The sequence below is a fragment of the Staurois parvus genome, unplaced genomic scaffold (genome assembly GCF_062004578.1).
Source record: "Staurois parvus isolate SC_StPar_1 unplaced genomic scaffold, SC_StPar_1.0 ptg000155l, whole genome shotgun sequence".
Lineage (NCBI taxonomy): Eukaryota > Metazoa > Chordata > Amphibia > Anura > Ranidae > Staurois > Staurois parvus.
The window spans coordinates 5183802-5208337 of record NW_028317951.1 but is presented as its reverse complement, the minus strand read 5'-3'; the positions used below and the strand labels follow the sequence as shown (position 1 = coordinate 5208337).

The 24536-nt window shown below is 42.0% G+C and overlaps 1 protein-coding gene across 1 annotated transcript in view; it reads right to left on the bottom strand.

Moving 5' to 3' along the window:
- Nucleotides 1-1878: 1878 nt before the first annotated feature.
- SMC4 (structural maintenance of chromosomes 4) overlaps nt 1879-24536 on the bottom strand; it is a 109254-nt gene continuing 86596 nt past the window's right edge. Inside the window, exons 19-24 of the mRNA XM_089675438.1 lie at nt 18874-19018; nt 18088-18261; nt 17795-17977; nt 9219-9451; nt 8907-9090; nt 1879-2990 (exon numbers count right to left, since the gene is read on the bottom strand). Of these exons, the coding sequence (XP_089531564.1) occupies nt 2820-2990; nt 8907-9090; nt 9219-9451; nt 17795-17977; nt 18088-18261; nt 18874-19018 (1090 nt within the window). The 3' untranslated portion in view covers nt 1879-2819. The remainder of the gene's footprint in view (nt 2991-8906; nt 9091-9218; nt 9452-17794; nt 17978-18087; nt 18262-18873; nt 19019-24536) is intronic.

The following is a 24536-nucleotide window of genomic DNA, read 5'->3' as shown; positions in this document are numbered from 1 at the left end:
ATGGTATAAGCCAAGATGGCATGAGGCTAGCAGATGCTTTAAATCCTCTGTGCATGAAAATTCAATCCAGGAAAACCAAGTGGCACTAAATTTAAAGTGGATGTTCTTTAATGAAATAGTGAGATCCTCTCCATTATACCAATACCCTTCTGATCCAATACTGAACAGTAGGGGGAGATATGGATTTCCACATCATTTGAATACATAAACAGGCAAGCATTTACCAAATGTCTGAGTACCAAATTTTTGTATACGTTCGTTGGAAAAGAATTGGGGAGTAGTAGAAAAAAGGCAGGTATAAATGGAGGGGTACGTGGCATGAAGTACTGTTGGGGTACGATACCTACAGTTGAGGATTTTCAAGCTGTATTCTCAATACTAACTGCAAACCAATGACTCCTAAGAGAAGGAAAGAATTTAAGAGCAGTTTTCAGGACTGAAAGATGATTAGGTCCTTTTCCCATTGTGGAAGGTATCTCAGGGGAGGTGTAGAGGCTGCCACTAGCAAATATTTTTAGGTCCAGGAGAGGCGAGAGTGATTGATATTCTTGTTTAAAGGGTGTGAGGTTTCTAGCAAAATTTTCTCGGTCCGGCAGGGAGCACAGAAAGTGGGTCACTTGCAGGATTTGGAAAAGACCCGGGGGGGGGGGGGGGGGGATGGAATCTTGGTGGGTGGTTATCCAAGATGCTTAATGTACAGTAAATGGTGCTTGGCACAACTTATTCCCATGTTTCAGTGGGAGAAAAGCCTCGTCCTGGAACCTGGGTATAAAAGCCCAATTCACCAGTATAGAGAAAAGGAGATAAGGAGCCAGGTCAAATGTAGGAAGAGCTTTAGTGCAAGTCTACCAGGCCGATGATAGGTGGATTCCCTAGATCCAGGACCACACAAAAGGCATTTAGAAGTAATTGAAGTGATTTACGAAAATAGGTTGGTATGTGAATGTGTAAAGATACAATATATATGGTAATACATTTTGTTTTGTGAAGTTGCATTTTCCATGAAGGAAAAATTCTTCTGGGTCCAATTAGACATTTAAGCACACAACAATGAAAGATGTTTACCGTTGAGAGAAAAATGTTGGAAGCGATGTTGAATTCCCAAAAATATTTGATATGCGATGGAAACCATTTAAAATGGGAAAGTTCTTTGAAGGTGGGACACAGTATGTTTTGAGAGTGTTAAATTTAGGGCTATGGATTTTTGATAGTTAATGTGGACAATTCTGCTATTAGGTTTGGAAGGGTGGTCTCAGGGTTGCTGAGAAAGAAGAGTAGGCCATCAGCATATGCTGAAAGCGTATGGACATGAGATCCTACTTTAGGTTTTGTTTCCCCCCCCCCCCATTCCTGCTCTTCTTCTACTCACCTAGATGGCTGCAACAGCTCTACACAGAACTGAGCGATCAAAGACCTGGTCAAAGCTTGGTTCTCAATTACAAACTGAGCACAGAGCGGTAACTGTCAGCCACCACTCTGTGCTCAATTGAGCGCCAGACTGAAGGGGGCAGGAGCAGCTGTCTCAAACTCTCAGGGTCACACAGCGCTGGTCAGGCATCTGGTGAGATCCCGACATCATTGTTGGGATCCTTGAAAAGCCTGGACCAGCTAAGCCTGCCATCGGCTGAATCTGGATCACAGGAGTGCAGAACTAAGTGCAATCCTGTGACCCACAGGAGAAGTATGGCCAAAAGAGCTTTTGCCATACTTCTCTTTTAATTCCCTATCATGTTTGGAACCTTTCATCTGTACTATCTGAGCTAATCCAGTGTCAAGATGAAGATGAACAGGGAAAGTGGGCAACGATGACACATTCCATTGAGGATGGCAAAACACCATTGGCCCTAACTTGTGCAGAGGGGGAGCAAAGAACACACATTTAATACAGGTTGCTTTTATTAGAAAGTATTTTTTGTAGAAAAAAAAAAAAGTATATACAAAAAAGGTATACACATACACGAATAAAACAGTTGGATTGTCCACAGCAGTTTACCTGACAAAACACAAAAGAAATATTTACTTATACCCATGTCTGCCTAAATCTAAAGCGCTTTTGGATGGAAAGGAGCTTTAAAGGAAATCGCTTAGACAGAATATTATTAGACTGAGTCACTGACATGGGACAAGTGTACAGATTAGAAATTCTGACTTTACTTGCTTTACAATCTTGAGGGTCATCAAAACAGTCAGGCAACTAGGACAAGCCAGCCAAGGTATTTCTCTTGTTATTGGCTATAAAAGTGAGTGAACTTTACTGGAAACCAACAAGCACTGCAAAAGCTACTGCAACTTGCACTGAGCAGGTCTGGTAGCTGAAGCAACAGTACACATTACCCATGGCAATACATACTACGCTATTAAGAAAGAGCCCAGAAGACAAAACACAATGAAGCATGAGGTCAAACACAAACAGAAAAACAAACACATTTTTATGGGAGGCATATTTACATTGACAAGCAAATACATGCATAAGCCTCTTGGCAAAGCTAAATTAAAGTTACATTTTCAGTAATTTTTTTTAGTTTTCCAAGAAAAAGTCCAGGCTTAAATATTGTAGTACTAGAAAAAAAAACATAACAAAAAATTAAAAAGTGATCGGGATCCCTCTTGTGAATTTTCCACATTTGGTAGGATACCATATTGTAAAGATAGCAGCAACAGTAAAAGAAAAACAAGAAAAAAAACATTTTGGGAGAAAGGCACTAATATATGCATGGTCATTGTGTGCTTTTTTTTAGAATTCAATGTCTGATGGAATCTGAAAATCGTATCTTCATCTTTATAGTGGATGCCCCTTCCTCTCCTTGAGCCTTTTGCTCTCATCGGGCAGCAGCTAGTTCAGCAAGTCCTTTCAAGGCAATGACTTTGGGATTTGTAGCCACACTTTTTGTTGTGTTATGAGTCTTATAAATACCAATCAGTCTGTCAGCAATCTCAAACATGTTGTTCCGCAGTGATATAATGATGAACTGGGCATTTTTAGTCTGTTCCTAAAATACATAAACAGGGGGGAAAACACAGCACATGAGAAAACATCACACAGTGCATAAAAATCAGCCACTCTTGTTTGAGTACAAAAAGATAAAAAACACCAAAAAAGATTTCTTGCTTCTAATGGCAGAGTTTACATCTATAGACACAAGACTACCTGAATTGTTCTATAGCCCTATTTTGAATTTAGAGAAGTAAGGGTTTACCACAGCCATGCAGAATTTGTCCCCACCTTACCACAACTATGACAAACATATGAAGTACAGAAAGCAAAGCTCATGGAAAAGTTATGCTGTGTTGTCAGATAACATGTATAAAAAAAAAAAAAAAAAAAAAAAAGATATTTGTCTGTGCTGCAAGATAAGATATAAAATAGGATTTTGTTCTACTGGTAAAATGCTTTTCTTGGACAATATTACAGGACATAGGATGAAGTAATCTGAAAGCAATAGGTTATGCTGCCATCTTCAGGAGACAGGACACCAGCAAACAAAGCTACAGCCCAGTATACCCCTCCCACTCACAGTATGCTTTCATTTTGTTAGCAAGCAAGAGTAGGAGCAGACCATAAGAACAGAGGAAAGGGACCTGTGTCCTGTAATGTACTACAAGATGATACATTTTACACATAAGACAAAATCACAATTTTCTTAAATTATACATTATTGGACACAGGATGTACTATTTTGGAACCAATGAGACATCTAAAAGCAGTCCAACGGGTGAAAATCAGGGCAACGTCTAACAGGACAAAAACCCCCCAAAAAACAAAACCAGTTAACAGCTCCCAAAGAGCCGTCTTAAGAACCTTACAACTGAAGCCAAATGAGGCCTGAATGTGCACCTGGCAAAAACTCAAAAGTGTGAACAAATATAGCATCCTTCCTCTTGCACCATACTGTCAGAATGTTGAGTTCCAACAATCAGGAGTGAAATTGGGCATGGAACTACCGTGCAAGAGGATACCCCGAGGTCCAAGATCCATATGAAAAAAATGGAGGGTCAGTTGGTCTTGGACTATTGCAGAGCTGAGAGATTTTGGAGTTCAGAATCCAGAGAAAAACAAAAAAACCTGGACAGAGCTTGTCCAAGATTAGGGCCAGATATGACAGTCCCAGTGTAGATTTCTGGAGATTTAGGATCCACCCAAATCTATACGCAAGGGGACACTCACATAAAAAGTGAAGAATGCCTTGACAAGGGAAGTATTGGGAGAACAAACCATAATGCTCTAGAGGAAATAACTTACAGCCTGAACCAAGAAAGAGAAAAAGAAGAAAGAGAGAAAGAGTGAAACAAAGTGAGAAAAAGAAAAAAGGAGAAAGGAAGGTCTCCCTAGTAAGCAGTGGGATAGAACAGAGGAATCAAAGAATGAGGTCTAAAGTGAGAAATGAGAAAGAGGTTCTTCTTACTGAAGTCTGAGTGTAACGATACTTACAAACAGGGAACCAATGTTTGATACCATGAAGTCAGCATGATCAATAAGGTATAGGTAAGATAAGGGAAGGCAGGGAATGGAAGGTAGATTTTGTCACTGTAACAGGGCAAGATGGACTGCAATCATACAGCTGTGTACCAATCTCATACACACACACTTGCTGCCCTTGGAATGACCGCGGTCACTCTGCCATTTTTTCCCTCCAAAAGCTGGTAAATATATAACCGGCGTGGGAATTTTTACCATTCATTAGCATGCCGCAACAGCCCTAAAGAAGGGAGTCTCTTCTCCTGAAACGCGTTGGCTTGATGTACTTGTCATTACTTTCAATAAATTCCTCTTAATCTACCAACAAAAGTGCATTCTTTTGGACAACAGGCACTCAATCCTTTCTATTATTTCAAATTTCAACACACACACACACGATAAACCCCTGTGAAGTTATTAAGGAATATCCATCAATCTTGACGGTGTGGAAAATCCACCTGAGATAAACCATGAAAGACCACAGAAGATCCTATCTCTCAAGTCTGCAAAGGAAACAAGGATGAAAGACCTAGACCTGGGTGTGCAGATCCCACAGAGTTATTGAAACATTTACTGCTACTGCCAGAGGACTTCTGCAACAGGAAACACGCATGTTTAGCATGCAGACAGCCTGGGGTGTCGTGGAGCCTCCAGAGCTTCAAAGTTCTTCACCTATAAAGCAGGATCAGAAACATACCCAGGTACCTGGACCGCTCCCCCATATTCAGAAGTAACCAGCTGGGGAAAACAAAAATGACCTTCCAAAGGCTGCACATGAAATGATAGCAAACAGGAATAGAAAACAAGGTTGTATCCAAGTGAGGATCCAAACTACTTTTCTTACCACAGCAAGACCTCCTGTTTCTACATGGTCGAAACATGCCAGAACCATAATGAGATTGAAAAGTATCTGTATCAGGAGATCTATCCTAGGAATTATCCAAGGATGTAGGAGGAACCACCTATTCTGGAAATCTTAAATGAAGACAAGGAGATACAGTAAAAGGTTCTATGAAAGAACTTTCCAGAATGTGGGAATTAAAATCTTCACCAGTGTCAGCCAAGCACCACTTCAGGAACTATCTGTCCCTCAGGGGTAGACCGTTTAGTCTGCTTAGACATGTGATCCTCAACAGTAGGGGAATGTCTTAGGTAGTCTGAAAATAAACTAGAGTAAGGGTAGTGTTTCTGAGAGGATGATCCCTAAACACAATTCAACAACGACTAAGAAACCAGTACCTCTCTAAGCAAGAAAAAAGGAAATGAAAATGAAGAAGCTGTAAATTTCTCTACTGAAGAATCAATTTGGATAGAGCTGCCTGCAGATGATGAAAAGCTTTCAGCACCACTTTCTGACGATATAACATACAGCTGAATCTTGCAGAGCTGTGGATGATTAAGACAAAATTAATCACCAGAGCCCACATTGACTGCTTTTCCACAGGAGGTTGACATTTATCACAGTGTGGGTTCAAAAGGAAGGTCCTAGGGCAGGTGCGAGACTAGAATTAGAACCCTGGCAGGGCAATGGTCAGTCCTAGCTGACCACAAAGAACTGGGATTGTAGATCTGAAGTACACCAAGTAAAACCGATAGGCTTACATGGCCCCGAGGGACAAATATACTCAGTATATGAGAGAACTAAAGAAAGGTTGGTATACATGCAGCTCTGAAAACCAGGCTGGAGCAGGAGCAAAAAGAAGAATTGTTAGGTTCAAGAGAACAGAGATTGTTCTTCAAGTCTGTATGGTGGCACAGGAGGATAGAACGTGAGGAGCTGAAGAAAGTGCTATTGGCGAGGGCTCTGCCTGTAATCCTGAACGTGAGCACTGCAACTAAATACCTGAAGGACAATTTATGCTAAATCCCACAAGGATTAACAAATGTTTCCCACTTAAAGTGGTGATGCACACTCATGTTAATGACATTTTCCTGAGGGTTTAGTATACTTCTTACCCCTGACATTGTTGGTAGCCAAAAAACCAGGTTTGAAGACCTAAGTGTGCCTACTTCAAGAGTAAGGGAATAAAGGGAAGGGGACTGAGTTGTCTTATCTCTAAATGCCTTACGCTAACGCAGGTGGGTACACTGTTCTGTAAAATCCTTGATGATAAATGTCAAGGGTAGTCCTGCAGAGACATCTTCCCTCGAAGGCTAAATTATTTGGGCACTTCTTGGATGCAAAGTCCACATCTCAGCACTTTAACTGGAGTGTTCTGAAAATCAACAGACCCATATAAAGGGACCAGCTGAGATGCTATCAGCAAGTTTAAAGCTTCAGACATCCACTCCAAAGGCTCAATTTTTTTTTTTTTTGATGTAGGAATTTAGAGGATTCTGCTTTGCTTTGACAGATTAAAAGGAAAACAAAATTAACAAACATATTCACCTCTATATTGCAGCATCAGTGCTGTCCAATGTTGGATTTAAGACAGAGAACTGAACAATTACATGACCACTGTTCACTCAGTTCTTTGTCTGCTTGGAGCGGACAGCAGTTCGTGTTGGTGACTGCACTCCTCCAGAGCTCACTGGAATGCTTGGCAGGGAAGGAGGTAGGAAAAACTGGCTCTGGCTCTTAGCTGTATGCCGAAAGGTAAAGCCAGTTGTGAAAATTGTCAGGATCTTTTCAGAACTTGGAGCAGCTCTGCCACATGAGCTGACGGCGGACTATAGCTCACAGTCGACTGATTCTGAGTGAGAGCAAAAGTGAACTTCTGTATCCCACAAAATAAATATGGCCAAAAAAGCTTTGGCCTTGCTTCCCTTTTAGGGCCACAGCCACAATAAGGCAAAGAGCAGGGCCCGCCAGTGAGAACTGGGTTTTAAAGAGGGATCCTGGTGTTAGAATCCTTGAACGCGAGAAAGCCCTCTACTGACCTTGAACTTTCCCTGTTAAGGAGGACTGGGCACTGGAAGATCCAGAGTGGTTTTAGACCACTGTTTAACAAAATCCTTCTAGGACAGGAATAAATCTAGTAAGAACTCACAGGGTAGAATATAAGGGTGTAGCGCTGTTCCTAAAATACATGGTGGTGCTGACACCTCACAGAAGTGTGTGTTGTTTAAAAAGTGTTTATGGTTGATTTCCACCTACTCACCTGGTCCGCTCACATCACGTCAGAGTGCCCTGTAGGACTCCCTAGCAGTACCTTCTTCTATTTCCTATCCTATCTCATTCTGATTAGTTTTGGAAGGGGGAAGGTGTCCTGTAGTATATGTTTTGTGATCTAGGGATCAGTACCCTTTCCACAGTGTAATGCAGGTTTACATACACTTCTGTGAGGTATCAGCACCACCTATGTATTTTAGGAACAGTGCTACACCCTTATATTTTATTCTAATACACATTCTAGTTAGTGAGTGCTAGGTTTTTGCAGCAGTCCCTACCGTTGCCTAGTACCATTTATATACAAGAACTCCCAGGGTGTCCAAAACCAATCAGGATGCCTTCATTCACCATAGAGGAATTGCACGAAGAGTGGCTGTAATGGGAAGGTCTTTGCAGCTGTCGTTCTGAAGGACCCATAGACTAGAGACAACAGGGCTGATCCTCTTGATGCGGGGTAGTATATCCTGAATCAATAACCACTTAAATGGTCTCTAAGTGGAAGACTGCGATTCGTCAAAGATACTCTTTTGGGATAGACAGGGGTAACCCAGAATCAGTCACTGCGACTGAGGGCCAACCACCTCTAAGGCTGCATGCAGGTCTGCAGGGGATAGCTCAGGAGCACACTTAGGGCTCTCTATAATCAGCACCAGCGAGGACCTGGGTGAAAGTCTGATGTGCCTATAGTTGAGACCCTGCTTGATGGCCTCATCCAAGACTCTGTTGACGAGACTCTAATCACAGGGTAGCAAGATTCCAGATTACAAACTTCAGTGCCTTTGGAAGGCACAAGACAAACTTTCCTGAAAACATTAGGAGAGAGAGGGTACCACTGCAACAGGTGACTCCACCTTACTGTATCTAAAGACATGTTTTGAACGTGTGGCAGTATGGCAACTTTCAGCGTGCAAGGCTCAAGAACTCACAAAACCCAGACAGGTGGCAGCCAGCAAGGGTCAGATAAATGGAGGCAACCAAAGTCACAGTGAAAGGCAGTAGGAACTGACCGAAGATCAGGGTTTTGAGTGCCTCTTTGCAAAGTAGGGAGCAACAGCAGAGAAATATTTCCTTGACACCTAATGTTAGAAAAGAGCAAGGACTATCATTTCATGTGCAGCCTTTGGAAGGTCATTTTTTTTTCCCCGATGGATGCCATTAGCGCTTAGACATTAAGAATTCAGTATAAACTGCAGTAGGGGTTTATAATATATATATCATTTTATAAAATCTAAATACAGAACCTATTTATCAGTCAACTGATAACGGACTACTCCCTACTGCATATGGTTAGTCTAAAAGGAACAATTCACACATTATAAACACTAAACAGCTACTTACATAAATATAAAATGCCACAATGGAGACATTTTTGAAGTCTAGAGCCGCATCAATCTCGTCCATGAAGTACAGAGGAGTTGGCTTGTAATGGTGAAGAGCGAACACCAGAGCTAAAGAACTTAGCGTCTTCTCTCCCCCTGACAAATTAAAGATCTTCTTCCAACTTTTTTTGGGAGGTCTCACACTACAGTAAAATATTAAGAAAGACTCAGACCAAGAAATTTATGAGAAGAGCAAACTAAATCCTATTTACTATCACCCTAAATTTACAAAGACATTAATGATCATAATGCATTCAGAAGTAAAACCAACCTAAATGCGATGCCTTCTGAAAACGGATCCAAGCTGTCCACTAATTCGAGCTCTGCATCTCCCCCTAGGGTCAACATCTGGTAATTTTCTTTTAGCTTGTTTGTGATAACATTAAAACCAGCCATGAACTCATTAAGTCTTTGCTTGCGAAGATCTTCATATGCTCGTCTGAATCGATCTCTTTCATTGGTAATTTCATCCAGTTCTGCAACTCTTTGTAAGTACAGCTCTTCCTATTCACACAGAAAAGGAAAATCAATGTGTTTCCAAAACTAAAAAAAAAAGGTCTACATTTACATGCAGTTATACATAGTAATGAAAGAAAGGATTTTTGAAAAATCATTGAACAGAGGCTATCAAATCCAAAACGCTTATGCGCTGCCACAGGTTACCCTAATGTGACCAAACTATGCATAATCAATTTCAGCTGCTGCAAACCATCTAGTGCAAGTTACCACCAATAAGAATGTATGTATGAAAAAGGTGTCAAATCAAAACTAAAAAAGAAGTGCTTCCCAAAACATCTTGTGTATATCAAATGTATATAGTTTTATGTTCATATGCATAGTTTATCATCAAATAATGATCTCAATTCCATGCACATATAACCGTAAGTGCCAAAATGAGTCCAAATGATCGTATCCACTTTTTGTATCAATCCATGCATGCATATGCTGGACAGTGATTCCAGGTGCCCAGTGCTGCAAGTATAACTCTTCCACACTCTGTGTTCCACCACTCAGTGAGTTTTTGGATGTGCCCTCACCTTTTTATATTGACCTTTAGTGCAAATATAGGTCTCTGTGCACCTTCCCCACGCAAGGGTATCAATGGCGAAGCCTCAGAATTTGACAGGTAGTCCACGTGCCCATTTCATAATTGCTGTTATTGCTGCTGTGGTTTCAAGGACGTCAGACACAGACATTGGCAGCGTAGATGCACAAGCCATGTTGGGGGTATATAGGGATGGCACTCGTGGGCTTCCCATTGACTGGACCTAGTGCCAGAGGGAATACTTAGTTGATACAGGTACAGGTTCATTGAATACAGGTGAGCACATATGGCTGACTTGGTTTAAAGTTACTGAGAGTACACCAGTGGTACTTTGATCAACTTTTCTTTATTGGTTGATACTGACATTTTCCCCCTTTTTGTGTTACTGTTTTTTATTTCCTCAGATCCTTGCACTCTACTTCGTATTCTGGACATCCTGTGTAGGGCGTGATGGAAATTTCTAGTTGCAGCTGTGCGCCTGATGCAAACTTCTTAAGCTGTCCCTCCCTCTGGTGCATTTTGGGATTGCCACACAATCATTTAAGTTCAGTGCTTGACCCACAAATTATCGTTTTCCTCCCCGTTTGTTTTTTCTTTTTCTCTCTTTTTCCTTCCTCCCCTCCTCTTTTTCTCCCTTCATTTGCCCTTTCCCCTCCAGCCCCCTCCCCCTTTCTTGACTTTCCCCTTTTCTTTCTACCTCCCTTTCCTTTTTCTCACCTTCTGTTTTCTTTTGTTTGGGTCCTTTCGCACTATGGATTATTTTGGCTATGTTTGATTGTCCTCCACGCTCACCCCAAGGGAAGTTTTGGCATCCTTATGCGAGATCCTCCCTTAGATGTCTGTTCTTGTCAGTAAGCACATTTTTAACCACCTGTGTAATTTAGGATGTTGGCATTTCATTTTTTTGTATCGTATTTTGCTTTATGCTATAGGTGTATGTTATTATGTTTTATTCTAGACAATTCTTTTGCTAATTTCTCCTCCTGAGGAAGCGGTATAGGCTGCAAAACATGTAGAGGCACGGTCGCATATTGTACCATCTGGAACCAACCATATCAACCGGTGTGATCAGCAATCTACTTTGGGGAGCTCTGTGCGACCCAATATGAGCCACAATTTGCTAATTTTGATAAACTGTCAATTATTTTAAGAATGTCTCTTTCGGTTGTTACTTTTAAGATGTGTAACAAATAAACAGTATCTTAATCACACATGGTTGTTCCATGGGTACCGAGATAGTTCATAAGATTTGGAGTGTTTGTGCTCCCGTTTTTTCATTTATACCCTGGAGAAGGGAAGGCGTACAGTATATTGCATTATAGGTCAATATAAGAAGGTGAGGGCACATCCATAAACTTACGGAGCGGTGGAACACAGAATATTACTTTACAGCATGGGGCACCTGGAATCACTATCCTGTATATGCATGCATGGATTGACACAAAGTGGATACGATAATCTGGACAGTTTTTTGTCACTTAAGGCTAATATGTGCATGAAAATGAAATCAGTATTTGGTGATGTTAAATATTGTATGTAGACTGAGTCCCCAGTTTTGTAGCAAGCAATTCAGAGTAACCAAGAAATAAGAGGGAGGGTGGCCTGTGTTCTGTACTGTACTCCAAGATAATTGAAATTTTGACTTAACTGTAAATTCCTCATCTTAATTGTACAGTATAGGACACATGCAAAGTATGTCCCCAAGCAATGAATGGCAGCAAAGAGTGGTACCGCAAGAATCTTGTGGCCAAAGGTTGCATCCACAGGAAATTGGACAACCACCTTGGGATATCCCCAAGCAATGAATGAGTGGGGTGGACAACAACTAGGCAAACAGAACTGAGTAGACAGGCCCAACAGGAAGAGTCAAAAAGACCCAACTTCAGAGTGGTGCTGCAAGAATCTTGTGGCCGAAGGTTGCATCCACAGGAAATTTGACAACTACCTGTTAGGGCTTTGAGAAAGTATGAACGGACCAGGTGGTGGCTTTATACAACTGGCAGTGGCCTGGTACTGAACACACACCAATCTGGTGGCTTAAAATATACCAAGATAGAAGTGGTCCCTCACAGAGCACTCACACCGGAGCCCGGTGATCGGTGTGTCACCCGGACACAGAGGATCACATTACAGCTGTGTTCGGGTGATTATGTGATGTTTTACCATGTGACTGCTAGGACCAATCACAGCACTCACATAGTAAACAATGAAACTGAAAGTAAAGATTGCTTCTCTCTGCTCTCAGCGTGAGAGCAGAGAGAAGTGACCCTGCAGTGTGTGAGTGTACAGCAGTCTGTCAGGCTGCTTGTACACTCACACACTGCAGTGCCAGCCACCCCAGGGCACCAGGTTAGTGCCCGTGTCCCTGATCACTGCCCCAGTATATACACATAATAAATAATGCAGGAAGGCCCTGTCACCTGTCCCAGTGCGCAAAAAACACACCATACCAATGTCCTGATCACCGCCATACCCCAAAGCAACACCCTTATCACCGACATACACCATACCAGCATCCTGATCACCGCCATACCAGCATCCTGATCACCGCCATACCCCAAACCAGCATCCTGATCACCCCCATACCAGCATCCTGATCACCGCCTTACCCTAGACCAGCATCCTGATCACTGCCGTGCTCAATATCAGTGTTCTGATCACAGTCATACCCCAAACCATCACCCAAATCACCAACATACTCCATACCAGCATTCTTATCACTGCCATATCCCATACCAGCATTTTGATCATCGCCATACCCTATATCAGCATCCTGATCATAGCCATACCCCATACCAGCATCCTGATCATCCCCATATCAGCGTCCTGGCTACTGCCATACCAGCATCCTGATCACTGCCACAACTTATACTAATGTCCTGATCACCGCCATACTAGCATCCAGCATTTTAGGATCTCAACTGATCAATTTTCAAATATATATCCTATAGTTTGTAGACTCTATAGCTTTCACACAGACTAAATAATATAAACTGTTCTGGGTTATTTCTACTCCAAAAATGTAGCAGAATACATTTTGGCCTAAATTTATGAAGAAAATTATCTATTTGCTAAATTTTATTTTACAAAAAGTAAGCAAAAAAATGTTCGGTATTTTTTCATTTATATAGCAAAAAAAAATAAAAAACCCAGTGGTGATCAAATACCACCAAAAGAAAGCTGTCTCAAAAAAAGGATACAAATTTCATATGGGTACAGTGTTGAATGACTAAGTAATTGTCACTCAAAGTGTGATAGCGTTGAAAGCTGAAAATTGGCCTGGACTGGAAGGGGGTGAAAGTGTCCGGACTTGAAGTGGTTAAGGCACAAGGCTGGAAAACAGGGCCATTTTGGTTATTCATTCATTGTCTCTAGCCCCATTAGCTGCAGTTTGACACAATGACGTTGCAGCTGGTGACATAGCTGAACCTCGACTCCAAAGAGGAAAAAAAAAAAATATCTTTAAAATGATTCACCTTTTGAGAAAACATAACTTCACATTTTTTTTGTAAGTGCCATGCAGGTACAGGCAAGCAGATATACTGACAGGAAGAATCAATGAACTACCACAGCGCTGTGGTAGTTTTTTGAGAAATACAAAAAGACAGCCACTAAGGCTTGTAGTTCATGTTTTTAATAAGTGACAGCTAGTACAGGAAACCTCTCCCATACTGCTGACACAGGGAGAGAGAGGCTTGGGCAGCTGGAACATGTAAAATGTTCCCAAAGGTGAACTTATCCTTTAACAGCATTTCAATCTTTCTATCTGCAGAATCTTTGAGATGGATAGACCACTTGTGAACTCTTTTCCACTGGATAGAGTTTGGCTAATATTTTAGAGGCAGGAAAAATCCTGTCTGGAAAGACCCAATCGCCACAGACTGCACATTCTGTCGTTCATGAACAGAGAATATTTTGAAGACTTTTGCAGTTTTTGTAACCAAAGTGGCATGGTGAAACAGAGGTGAATTGAGCTGCACAATGCCAAGGCTTGGATGGCAGTATTGAGCCTTTCCACTTTAGCAAGCATGTTGCATGACGCTTCCGCTGTAATATAGTCTTATTCTGACAAAGTAAAATCTTCACAGTTGACTCCAATATTGCCTCAATGTTCTCATTATTCCCTTCTGTGCTTACCTCACCTAGGACAGGCATATTGGCAGCCCACTCAAGGAGCGGAATGGGCGTGGGAAAAGAAGCGTAGCATTTGAGCCCTAGGCAAAGATGGCTGTAATAAGGCTGCCAATTGTCTGATGAATTGCAACTGATGCAGAAAATTCTGTTTTTGTCAAATAGGTCGCTTACCTGAAATAGAGCTAGATACAGAAACAGAGATCGATGTTAGAGCCAGTTCCTGTTCTGATGCCAGGAGCACATTGTCACTCTGAGTGTTGTATGGGCCTTTGGCAGACAGACTGTCCTCCTGCAGTTTGGCCATAGCTACGTGAGGGTTTTCCGCTACAGGGTATTTACAGAGTGGGGTGCAGAACATAGGGTAATTGTGTCCAGAAAGAGCAGCAACCTGAGTGTAGACTGTCCTTGTAGCAAATACTTGTAGTAAAAAGGCAGGAGGAAGTATATGAGTACCATATAAAAGCTCTAGCTGGAATGGCAGTAAAATGCGCAACCTGTGGTGTGATGTAATACCTAGTCATCCACCTGAGACTAAGCTCTGAGTGGTTGAGTTTTACTGCCTAATTTGAAAAACGTTTACACTGTAGTCATTGCAATTCAATTACCGCTCTAATCATGTACTTTAACTGTCAGAACCAAACAGGGTGACCCTGATTTACCTTCACACAATGAGGAAATGTATAAAGTGCAGGTTTCGCCTGTCACGGTGAGCATACCCCTGAAGGAGTCTTCAGGGACTAGGTTTCATAGTGAAGGACAATAGGACCTGTACAGCACCCTGTGGCTGACTACAAGGCATTGCACTATGCACCAAGCTAAGCGCCCATGCAGGAACTAATACCTGAAGTAACATTACAGGCTGTCCCCATAGCGTGTAGATCTGGTTTGGCTCCCAATGTTTACCAAGGCTGCAGGGATCCAGATGCACTGCTTCTATTTGTGGCATTAGAAGGCAGTAAAGAGTTAATTGAAGAATTTGAATATAAAATTATTAAGAAAAATAAAGTGGTTTTAACTAGGAGTGAATTATCTGTGAAGAGGTCCATTGCCTTATGACACTGGTAAAAATGTTGGCACTCAGATGAAGGTAGGGTTATAGAGAATCTATGCTGGGACATGTCCTCGAAAGCTTTTCCAGTGTCCAGTCACCGGAACCCAGGGTCTATGAATACTTTCCCTGTGTCCTGTATGATTACGATAAATGATTTTTGTACTTCTCAAAAAAAAAAAAAAAATCCTTTTCTTGGGAGCCCACTGAAGAACACAGGAATCAATACACATCAAGTTAAACTGCTATCTACCGGAGGACTGGACACAGGCAAACAAAATACTGTAGGCTAGCCCAGGAAAACCCCTTCTACCTGCGTCTCTCAATGGATTCTAAAAAGATAGTATTTCTTCCCCATCCACTGAGGGATACAGGAAGTCTTCTATTGTCAGGATGTCCAAAAGCCATCCAACCAGGGGGGCGGGCAACAGCAAAGCAATCGCCAACAGGCCCAACAAGACCAAAACTGCAGTTAAGAGACACCAGAGGGACCAATGCTAGAATCTGACACCCAGTGCCTGAAGGGAAAACTTGCATGTCTAGGAGGGACAAGACTGAAAAACAATCTAATGCATAAAAATACAAGATGAAAACTCCACTTGGGAAGGAGCACCAAATCATGGACCGAAAGCAAGAGAGCTAATCACCAAGGGGGAAACAGATAGCAGTTTTCCGACAGAGAAGAACAAAAAACAAAAGAAAAAAAAAAAAAAAAAAAAAAACCCACAACCTGCTGTGGTCAGCAAAAAAAGGGATCAAACCTCTTGGTAAGTAAACAGAACCTAACAGAGGACATCAGGAATAACATGCTTGCAAAAAGGAAAGCCAGTCTTCCTAAGCCTCTATTTACATGACTCTAGGATGAAGAATGAGAAAGTTCAATGTCAAAAAGACACTTACCAAGTAAGTAGTAGAACCCATGAACAAAGGATAGGAGTCTTCTTTTCAGGACAACAAAGAATATTCGGCTGAGTGAACCAAAAACAAGTAATTCAGCTAGCTTGCGAACCAGCCAAAAAGGTACCAAGTCCCAGGTGGACAGGGCCCAGAACATAATTAAGACTTTTTTTGCTACTCTGTCAGCACTTAAACATTACAAAACCAAATTTAGCTGAATCTTGCATGCACTTATTCCATTGGGGAAGAGCTGTCATCTAGGTTCCACGAAATTACTCCTCACAGGAGGTTGTCAGAGTCCCACATTGGGATGCCTTGAGAAGGCAACTAGGACAGACGGGGCCAACACCCTCAAAAAACACTGGGTGTATAAGTGCGACAGTGAGGAATCTAAGCAAGCACACATGTAGGGGTCCAGGACCCCGCAGTGTGCTTACAATCTGCATTGAGGAATACCTCTAATAGTAGGTATAGTGGAAAAGTCTTTACAACTATAGGAGCTCTCAAAGATCCAAGGCTGGAAACAGCAGGCCGAGGAATATGTACCACATCATTAGTAGGCTGAAACGGTCTTTTGTACATCGGACGTAATGGCTGGAGATTGATTCCGCAAAACCCATCTCATCAGAGACCAAGGGGGACCCTGAAATTGAGTCAAAGGTGGTCACAGCAATCAGTGAAACAGATTCTGCAGGGGAAGGAGCAGAGTAGAGCTCCAAGTACACTTAGAGCTTTTATGGCGAGTACCCGCAAAGAATTGGGTGAATGTGGCCACAAAGCTTTGTGTGACTGTAGTAGAGGCCCCTGACGATAAAGCAGGTGGACTTAGCCATACCTGATGAAGCCATAGCAGACTTTAGTGATGTAGACCATATTACTATTGAAAAGCAGGATCTCAGATGTCAGCGCCCTCAGAAGGCACAGAGTAAATGTTCCCAGAATCATTAACAGTGCAAGCTGGGGTTATTCATTGCAATGGGATCATCCCCTCTGTGTTAGGGTGCAGACAGTACAACTGAGCTCAGGACATGAGGCAAGGCCTCAATTAATCACAAAACCCAAGCTGCTAGTACTCAATGAGGGTCTGAAGGCCTGAGGTGACCAACGTCAATTTGCAAGGGTAAAAAGAACAAATAGTTCCGTGTGGCTTTACATAAAGCAGGAGCAGCAGCAGAGTGATGCTTCCTTGGAGCTGACTGAAAAAGAGTGTGGAGCATAAAACACTCCACCAAGCAGATGTTAGCATGCAGCCCCCTCAGCAGTAAACCTCTTTCACTGGGGTTCCGGGATAAGGCACTCCAAAGCTTGGTTGAGGAAAGGCAATCCAAATAGTGGTTATATAGAGACCAGCATTTCATTGTGTGGCTGAGAAACACGTTCTGATCTTGGGAGGAACAGCATTGTAAGTAAATATAATCCTGCAGGGTGAAAGCATGAAGTACAGAAATAGGTAAAACCTGATTTGGATGTCGTGGTGAATAGTTAGAAATTGCTGGGCATTGTTTTTTGTATACCCAGTGGGAAGATTTCCCCTTACTTCCTGTGTGGTCACTGGGACAGGACATGAGGGCAAACCCCCTGTTTAACTGCATGTAGAATAATAACTTTAGTCCATGAATGTTAGCAATTTAATTGGTTATTAAAACCAAGCACATTATGAAAAAAGAACCCTACAACTAAAAATGTCAATTAATTCCTAATCTGATATTGCTTAAAAGCTTACTTTTTGTTTGTATGCTGCAATAGCACCAAGATTCGGCTTCATATTCCGACTCTCAGCTTCAAGAAGTGCAATTTTTTCTTCTATCTGTCGAGGGTTCTTTATTGCCTCTAGTTCTTCTTGGGTCAGTGTGGAGAGGACCTCTTCTGGTTTGTCTTCTATTTTATGAAGAGTAAGTTTGGATATCTAAAGATATAGTGAAGATATGAGATAAAACAGTGCACAAACATTTACACAATGTACAAAAAACACAAAATGACCCCACAAAACAGCTAGAGAGTCAAAGAATATCTCACCTCTTTTTGCCAATGTTTTATTTTAGACTGGTGTTCTGCTATGCTGCTATCAATTTGCTCAATTTTAAGCCTGATGTTAAGGGAATCTTTTTGAAGGGCATGTTCTTGATCCTGAATTGATTTAATTTCTTGTAGCAAACCTTTGTGCTTTTCTTGAATATCAGGAAGTGAACCCTAATCAAAACAAACAAGTGTGTAGGTATATATTACAGACACTGTCATTTTCAGCAAAATTTGCAAATAAGGAACTTAAGATAAAAGCCTTATTCTTGAAGACACTAGAGAAATAGGATTACATAAATGGACAAAACACACATGCACAGAGCAAAAGAAAAGACATATTGGATAAAGGATCACTAGGCCCAACAACAACAAATAAAAAAACAAATAATAATAATAAAAGAAAGCATGCTCCTGTTAAATGTCAAGGTCAAAAGCAACATATGAATTACCATCCCTAAATCACAAGACCACCATTTACATTTCCAGAAGACACAATAAGGGTGTCTTAAAAAAATATATCACAAGCTGTATCCAACACAGAATCATTTTGACATTTCTTAGTATGGGTAAACATCAGGGGTGGCCTTGCTAGCCTGGAGCTTAGAGCTTTTGTAAACAGCTTTCCTCTATGGCAATATCAATCCCCTTGTCCTCATGAGGTCATTGTAGAACCATATGCACAATAAAACATCCATGTGATTTTTGGATTATTTGCTTCACTAAAGCATTTAAAACCAAGTCATGGCTTAGGTTGCAGTTTCAGATTAACACTGATCAATATACCTCTGCTTCTTTGCATTCATTCATAACTACAGCTGCCTTTTCTTCCAGCTGCTTTAGTTCTTCTGACAATTCTTCTATGGACTTGTCATTGTCGACAATCTCCTTTCCAGTGCGAACAGCAGACTCCTCTGCTTTCTTGAGGTTTCTACAAAGTGAAAAAAAATCAGGACATTCTGTAAAGCTTTAAAAGTAGCCCACCTATCTGTACATTTACAAGGCAAATAATGTGAACATTTGTGTCATCCAATATGTTAGTGTAACCCATGCAAAAGAATTTTCCTGCCAAGTTATTATAGTTTTTACTAAACATGATAAATAACTAAGAGAGAAGTAGCGGGTCACACTGTCTGTAGCCAGACGGAAGTGTCCCGCTAAGCAAAGGGACTTTGTGTTGTGAATACATCTGCCTGACAATGGGAGACAAAGCAAATCAAAATCATATTTATTAGGTTATCCTACATTTTCTAGGGCCTGCACTGCTCCAGTTTTTTTCATCAATAAGCAGTGAACACAACACAGGAGGGACAGACCTGTATCCTGTACTGTGTGCCAAGATAAGGAATTTATAGGAAAGCCAATATTCATATATTAATCATTCAGTGGAATTCACAGACCATTAAACAAAATCTGAGGGGTGGACAACATAGCAACTTAAAACTGCCAACAGGCCCACAAGAAACACAAGGATTTAAGGAACCCAAACAAAAAAACTCAGATAACAGCTTGAAGCCCCCTGCATCTGAAACGTCCATTAGATGAGGATTGAATGTCCACCTGGTAGAACATGAAAAATGTGCAAACAGAGGACCAGGTGGCATCATTGCAAATCTGCAGATGCTTGGAGCTGCAGTCTAGAGAGAATCTTCATAAAAAGGAGGGCATAAATAAACCAGTTGGAAATAAGTCCAAGGAATCCCCAGATCATATACTGTGAAGACTAGAGGATTCTTGATCTTTGCCACAAATTTGTTTATGTTGAACCTGGATGTCAAAAATATCCACATCTAGTGTTTTCCATTTTTGGCAAAGATCTTGAAAGATCTCTGGGTGCAGAGACCACTTACCCAGCTCTAGGCATCAAAGGCTTAGAAAATTTGCCTACCAATTGTTTATTTCAGAATGTGGACGGCCGAGAGAGCTGGAATGCAAGTTTCTGTCCATGAAAATATTAAACTTGTATCTTTCAGGGCTGCTAGTCTTCTGGTGTTGTGTAGGCCACTGTTCTGGAATAATCTGACTGTATTCTTACTAGATGACCCTGTAGAAGGAAGGTAAAATATTGCAGAGACTGCCTGATAACGTTCAGTTCCAAAATGTTAATGGGTAGGTTTTGATTGTGAGAATAGTGTCCTCTGGACAGCCAAGGAATTGTTAACACCCTCTCCAGCTTGTAAGACATCTCTCGTTAACATGTTCCAAGTCCTGTGAAGGAAAAACTTCCCCAGTTCCACGGCAGGATTGGGGATCCAACATGTCAGATCTTCGCTTGACTTTACAGAGGCATTGGGCGATTGATCCATTGGGTCTCCTTAATCCTCATCTTGAGGATTTCCCTCATTCTTTTAGCAGGAAGTTGTCCAAGCAGTCGGTTTGTGAGCCCAAATTGTAGTGCCCCAAACTGAAAGTGCTGGTCACCAACAGCAAAATTATAGTGGCTTGTAAAGGCTTAAAGTTTTTTTACCTTCTTGCATTCAATGCATAAAGGTACATTTTCTGTGTGTAGCAGCCCTCTCCTAATACTTATCTGAGCCCCATCACAATCCAGCAATGTGCACAAAAGCCTCAGCTCTCCGGGGACTCTCTCCCCTTACTGGCTGAGACAACAGTGGGAGCCATTGGCTCCCACTGCTGTCAGTCAGTGAACCAATGAAGATGGAGAGGGGGCAGAACCGAGTCACGGCTGTGTGTGAGTGGGCACACAGAACAGCAGCTCAGGAGCGGGCCTGCTTGGGTGTCCCCATAGCAAGCGGCTTTCTCTGGGGGCGCTCGGCAGGAGGGAGGGGCCAGGAATGCTGGCGGGGGACCTGAAAAGAGGAGGTTTAGGGCTACTCTGTGCAAAACCACTGCACAGAACAGGTAAGTATGACATGTTTTTAAATTATTTTTATTATCACTGTAAGGAAGCAGTGGCGTGATGAAATAAATATGGAGACTGGCACCTTGTATGTCTACTGATGAAGAAAATTCCCTTGTCTGACGGAAGCAGTGACAGATCTCGTAGATTCCAGAAACATTATTAGTACATTTAGTAGTAAGTCTGTTTAGGGATTTTAGGTCCAGTAATTGGGCAGATGTCCCCATTTAGTTTTGGGACTTTGCATAGAAACCTGGAAACCATTTATCTAAAGAAACTGGTACAACCACTACTTATGCCTGAAGTTGATGCCAGGCTGCAATTAAATTTGCCTTTCTTTGGTCTGACGCATGACACTTGGAAGGTAAAAAGTAAGGAGGAGTAGGGAAAGAAACTATTTCATAGCCCTTTGAAACGATAGATTGGACCCAGAGGGTCAGGACATTTCATATCCAGACTGGTGCAAAGAACAAGTAAGGCACCACTTCATTGAGGGGAGCTTCTGGGAAGGCTTGGCAAGCCAGGGCATGCGACGAAAGGAAGTATAAATCCCAAGAGCAAACATGTATTACATTGCAGCTTACCATTTCATAGATGTGATGGCTGCATTACCTTTTTTTTAGGTTCTTATTTTCACTTGGTGATCCTGCCAGTAAGTCTGTTGTTTTTCAATAGCACAAACTGTTCTACAGATGTTATCAGGGTTGAGAGAAACCATTTACCATTTGACAGGGGGTTCTTACAATGATTAGCTTCTCTTTAATTATGTGAAATCTTTATCTCAAAAGGAAAAAACAAACAAAAAAAAACTGTTTCCTGTAACGGTTTATAAAGTGTCAACTGGAGATTGGCTTCAATTTGTTTAGTTTATATAAATCTGCTGGTACAGCCAACACTCCCTTCCCCCAGATTGACAATGCTGTCGTCCAAAGGTGCCCCTGTGCACATTCATCCAGAGTGGGGGCACTCTAATATAGGTGTATTACTGGCCAGATCACCAGGTGAAAAAAGGGAAAAAAAGACTAAAAGAAAACCAATTTAGTCAGCACACTGAATGATTGGTAAGCTACAATAAATCAAATTTTGGGTTTAATACCACTTTAAAGCGAAGTTCTAGAAGTTTTTGTGTTTATTGAAAGTTAACAGCTACAAAAACTGTAGCTGCTGGCTTTTAATAAACACACACTTACCTGTCCCAGAGTCCAGCGATGTTCTCAGCCTTGCAGTCCATTCTCTCCTCCATGGTGCAGGCATCTCAACTGTGGGCACCAGGCTGTGACAGCTTGTGGCTTCACAGCCTGGTGCCCACTGAGCATGCGCAAGTTGCGCTGCGCCTCCCGATTGGTCTGGCAATATTCTGGGACCTGTGAAAGTTGCAAGGAGACTGCGGAAGGAAGGAGAGGGCCGAACTTCCGGCTCACTCAAAATATGTCAAATATGGCAGTAGAGGGGGAGGGGGAGGAGGAGGCAAATAAGCGAAGCTTCCGTGTTTGAGTGGAACTCCGCTTTAAACCTTGGTTTGGAGGTTGACATCTGGGGAAAACTGGAAAAATCCTTTCTTTGAGTAAAGGTAGGAGACTTAAGTTTTCTTCTTGTGGGGTAGGCGTACCTTTCATCTAGTTGCTTTCTTGATGAATTTATCCAGGGATTTCACAAAAAGGCATTCATGATCAAAAGGCATGCACAGAAGGCGTTTCTCACATTCCCGTTCAGCAGACCACATTTTGTGCACATGAGCAGGATTTTGTGGCTAAGAGATGAAGGCAATTCTTCTGACTTGTCGACTATCATTCACAAGAGCATCAACACAAAACAATGGGGCAAAACACAGGCATCAGCTGTAATTGATCTAAGAGAGCAGGGCCTTCAAAGTTAGGTTCCTCATCTCTGTTCGTGCATCTCCACCAGTTAGCATTAGTCTGGCAAATAGTAGAAGATGGCAGCAAAACTGCAGCAATGTACTCTCTGCATTTTTGTCTGAAAAGGCAGATGGAAATGCATCATGCAGGAAGCAGGATATCCTAACTTTTCCTAGCCTCTGGAGTAGAAGCTCTACCTACAGATGTACCAGTCTTTTCCTGTGGAAAGAGAATGCTCTTACCCCCTGTAATTTCCTTGATATATTTATCAAAGGGGGCCAAAAAGGCTCTCCCCCTCAAAGGGCAGACACTCAAAAGCATTTCTTGCACAGCAGTTCTTTAGACCAACATTTGAGACAGACGGAATCCTCCACATATGTAGGGGGAGAAAGCTCATCCTCCAAATATGGCAAAGTGTACCTGCCAAGCCATTCAAACTGTAGCGCAAGACCACAGGTAAAAGCTCTAGTTGGTGATAACAATGGGATTGCATGACGGAGGTGGAGAGGATGACGTCATGATCTCCCAAATCAGCTAATTGGAGGAAACCTTATACATATTCAGAGAATTCAAACTTCCTGTGAAGGGCTGAGCAGCACTTAGCCCGACTATTTGTACCGAGAGTAGGGCATGAAGTCCCTGTATCGCTGCCAGAACACACTGGTGTATCCTGTATGTAGAAAATGCTACCGTTTTATACAGAACTCATGGAGGGCACATCTGTTAGTGAAGGAAACCATTCACTTGGTTCAGCTGAAGGTCTCTCATCCTGATCCAATTCCTTAGAAGAGGATAAAACTTCCTCATCTACCTCTGCCCTCAGTCGTATCTTGAGCAAAGGCAAAGCCTGAGATCAACTTAGCAGGGGAGACGGAGGGGTTTGTTTGTGACCTCTTTTAGCTAGGGCCTCCAAAAAAAAAAAAAAAAAGACAGAAATTCGACCCATGAAATAAGACATTCTGGCAGAAAACACCTCCCCAGATAAGAAGGAAGGGTGTGTGGCCAAAAGGCTAGTAGAGTGCACAGATACAGACAAGTCAACATACTGGGGGGCACTGTCTGAACTGCATACTAGGTCCTGTGGAGAAAGACCACTGATCCTATTTGGAACTACAGTCTGTGCCGATTCTGAGCTAGCAAGGCCACCTGACCCCCTGCCCTGTGAAGCGTAAAATGTCCCAAGAGAGGTATTCACAACCTCTGCTGCTGTGGAGAAGGAACAGTGAAACCTTCTGTGCCCAGTACGATATGCGGCTAAACCCATGCAACATCCAGAGATTTCTGTGCTGAACAGTGAAAGCCAGGGGAGTTTGGTGTCAGCTAAGAGAAGCATGCCAAGAGGTAGAGAATGGTGTGCATATGTGCAGTAAGTCATTGAAAAGCAGGCTGCAAAGGAGCAATAGCAATACTTGTACCAAACAACTGGAAATGTAAGCAGGAATCTTGATAGAAGAGAATTTCAAAGCAAAAACCTTCATATAAACAAGGTAAGCTTCTTTCAGCAATTAACTGCTGATATCTGCATATAATCCATGATCAGAATAAAGATCCTGTGGCCTGTACTGTACAACTAAAATGTACACTGCCTGCACTGGAGAACACAGGAAAAATACAGATAGCTAAATGACTATCTAGACTGAGTCTTCAAGAGCAACATTTACGCTTTAAATGAATGTATAGATTATTTCACATTCAGCCAGTGGGACATGTACCTCTAAGAGCACTTCTAG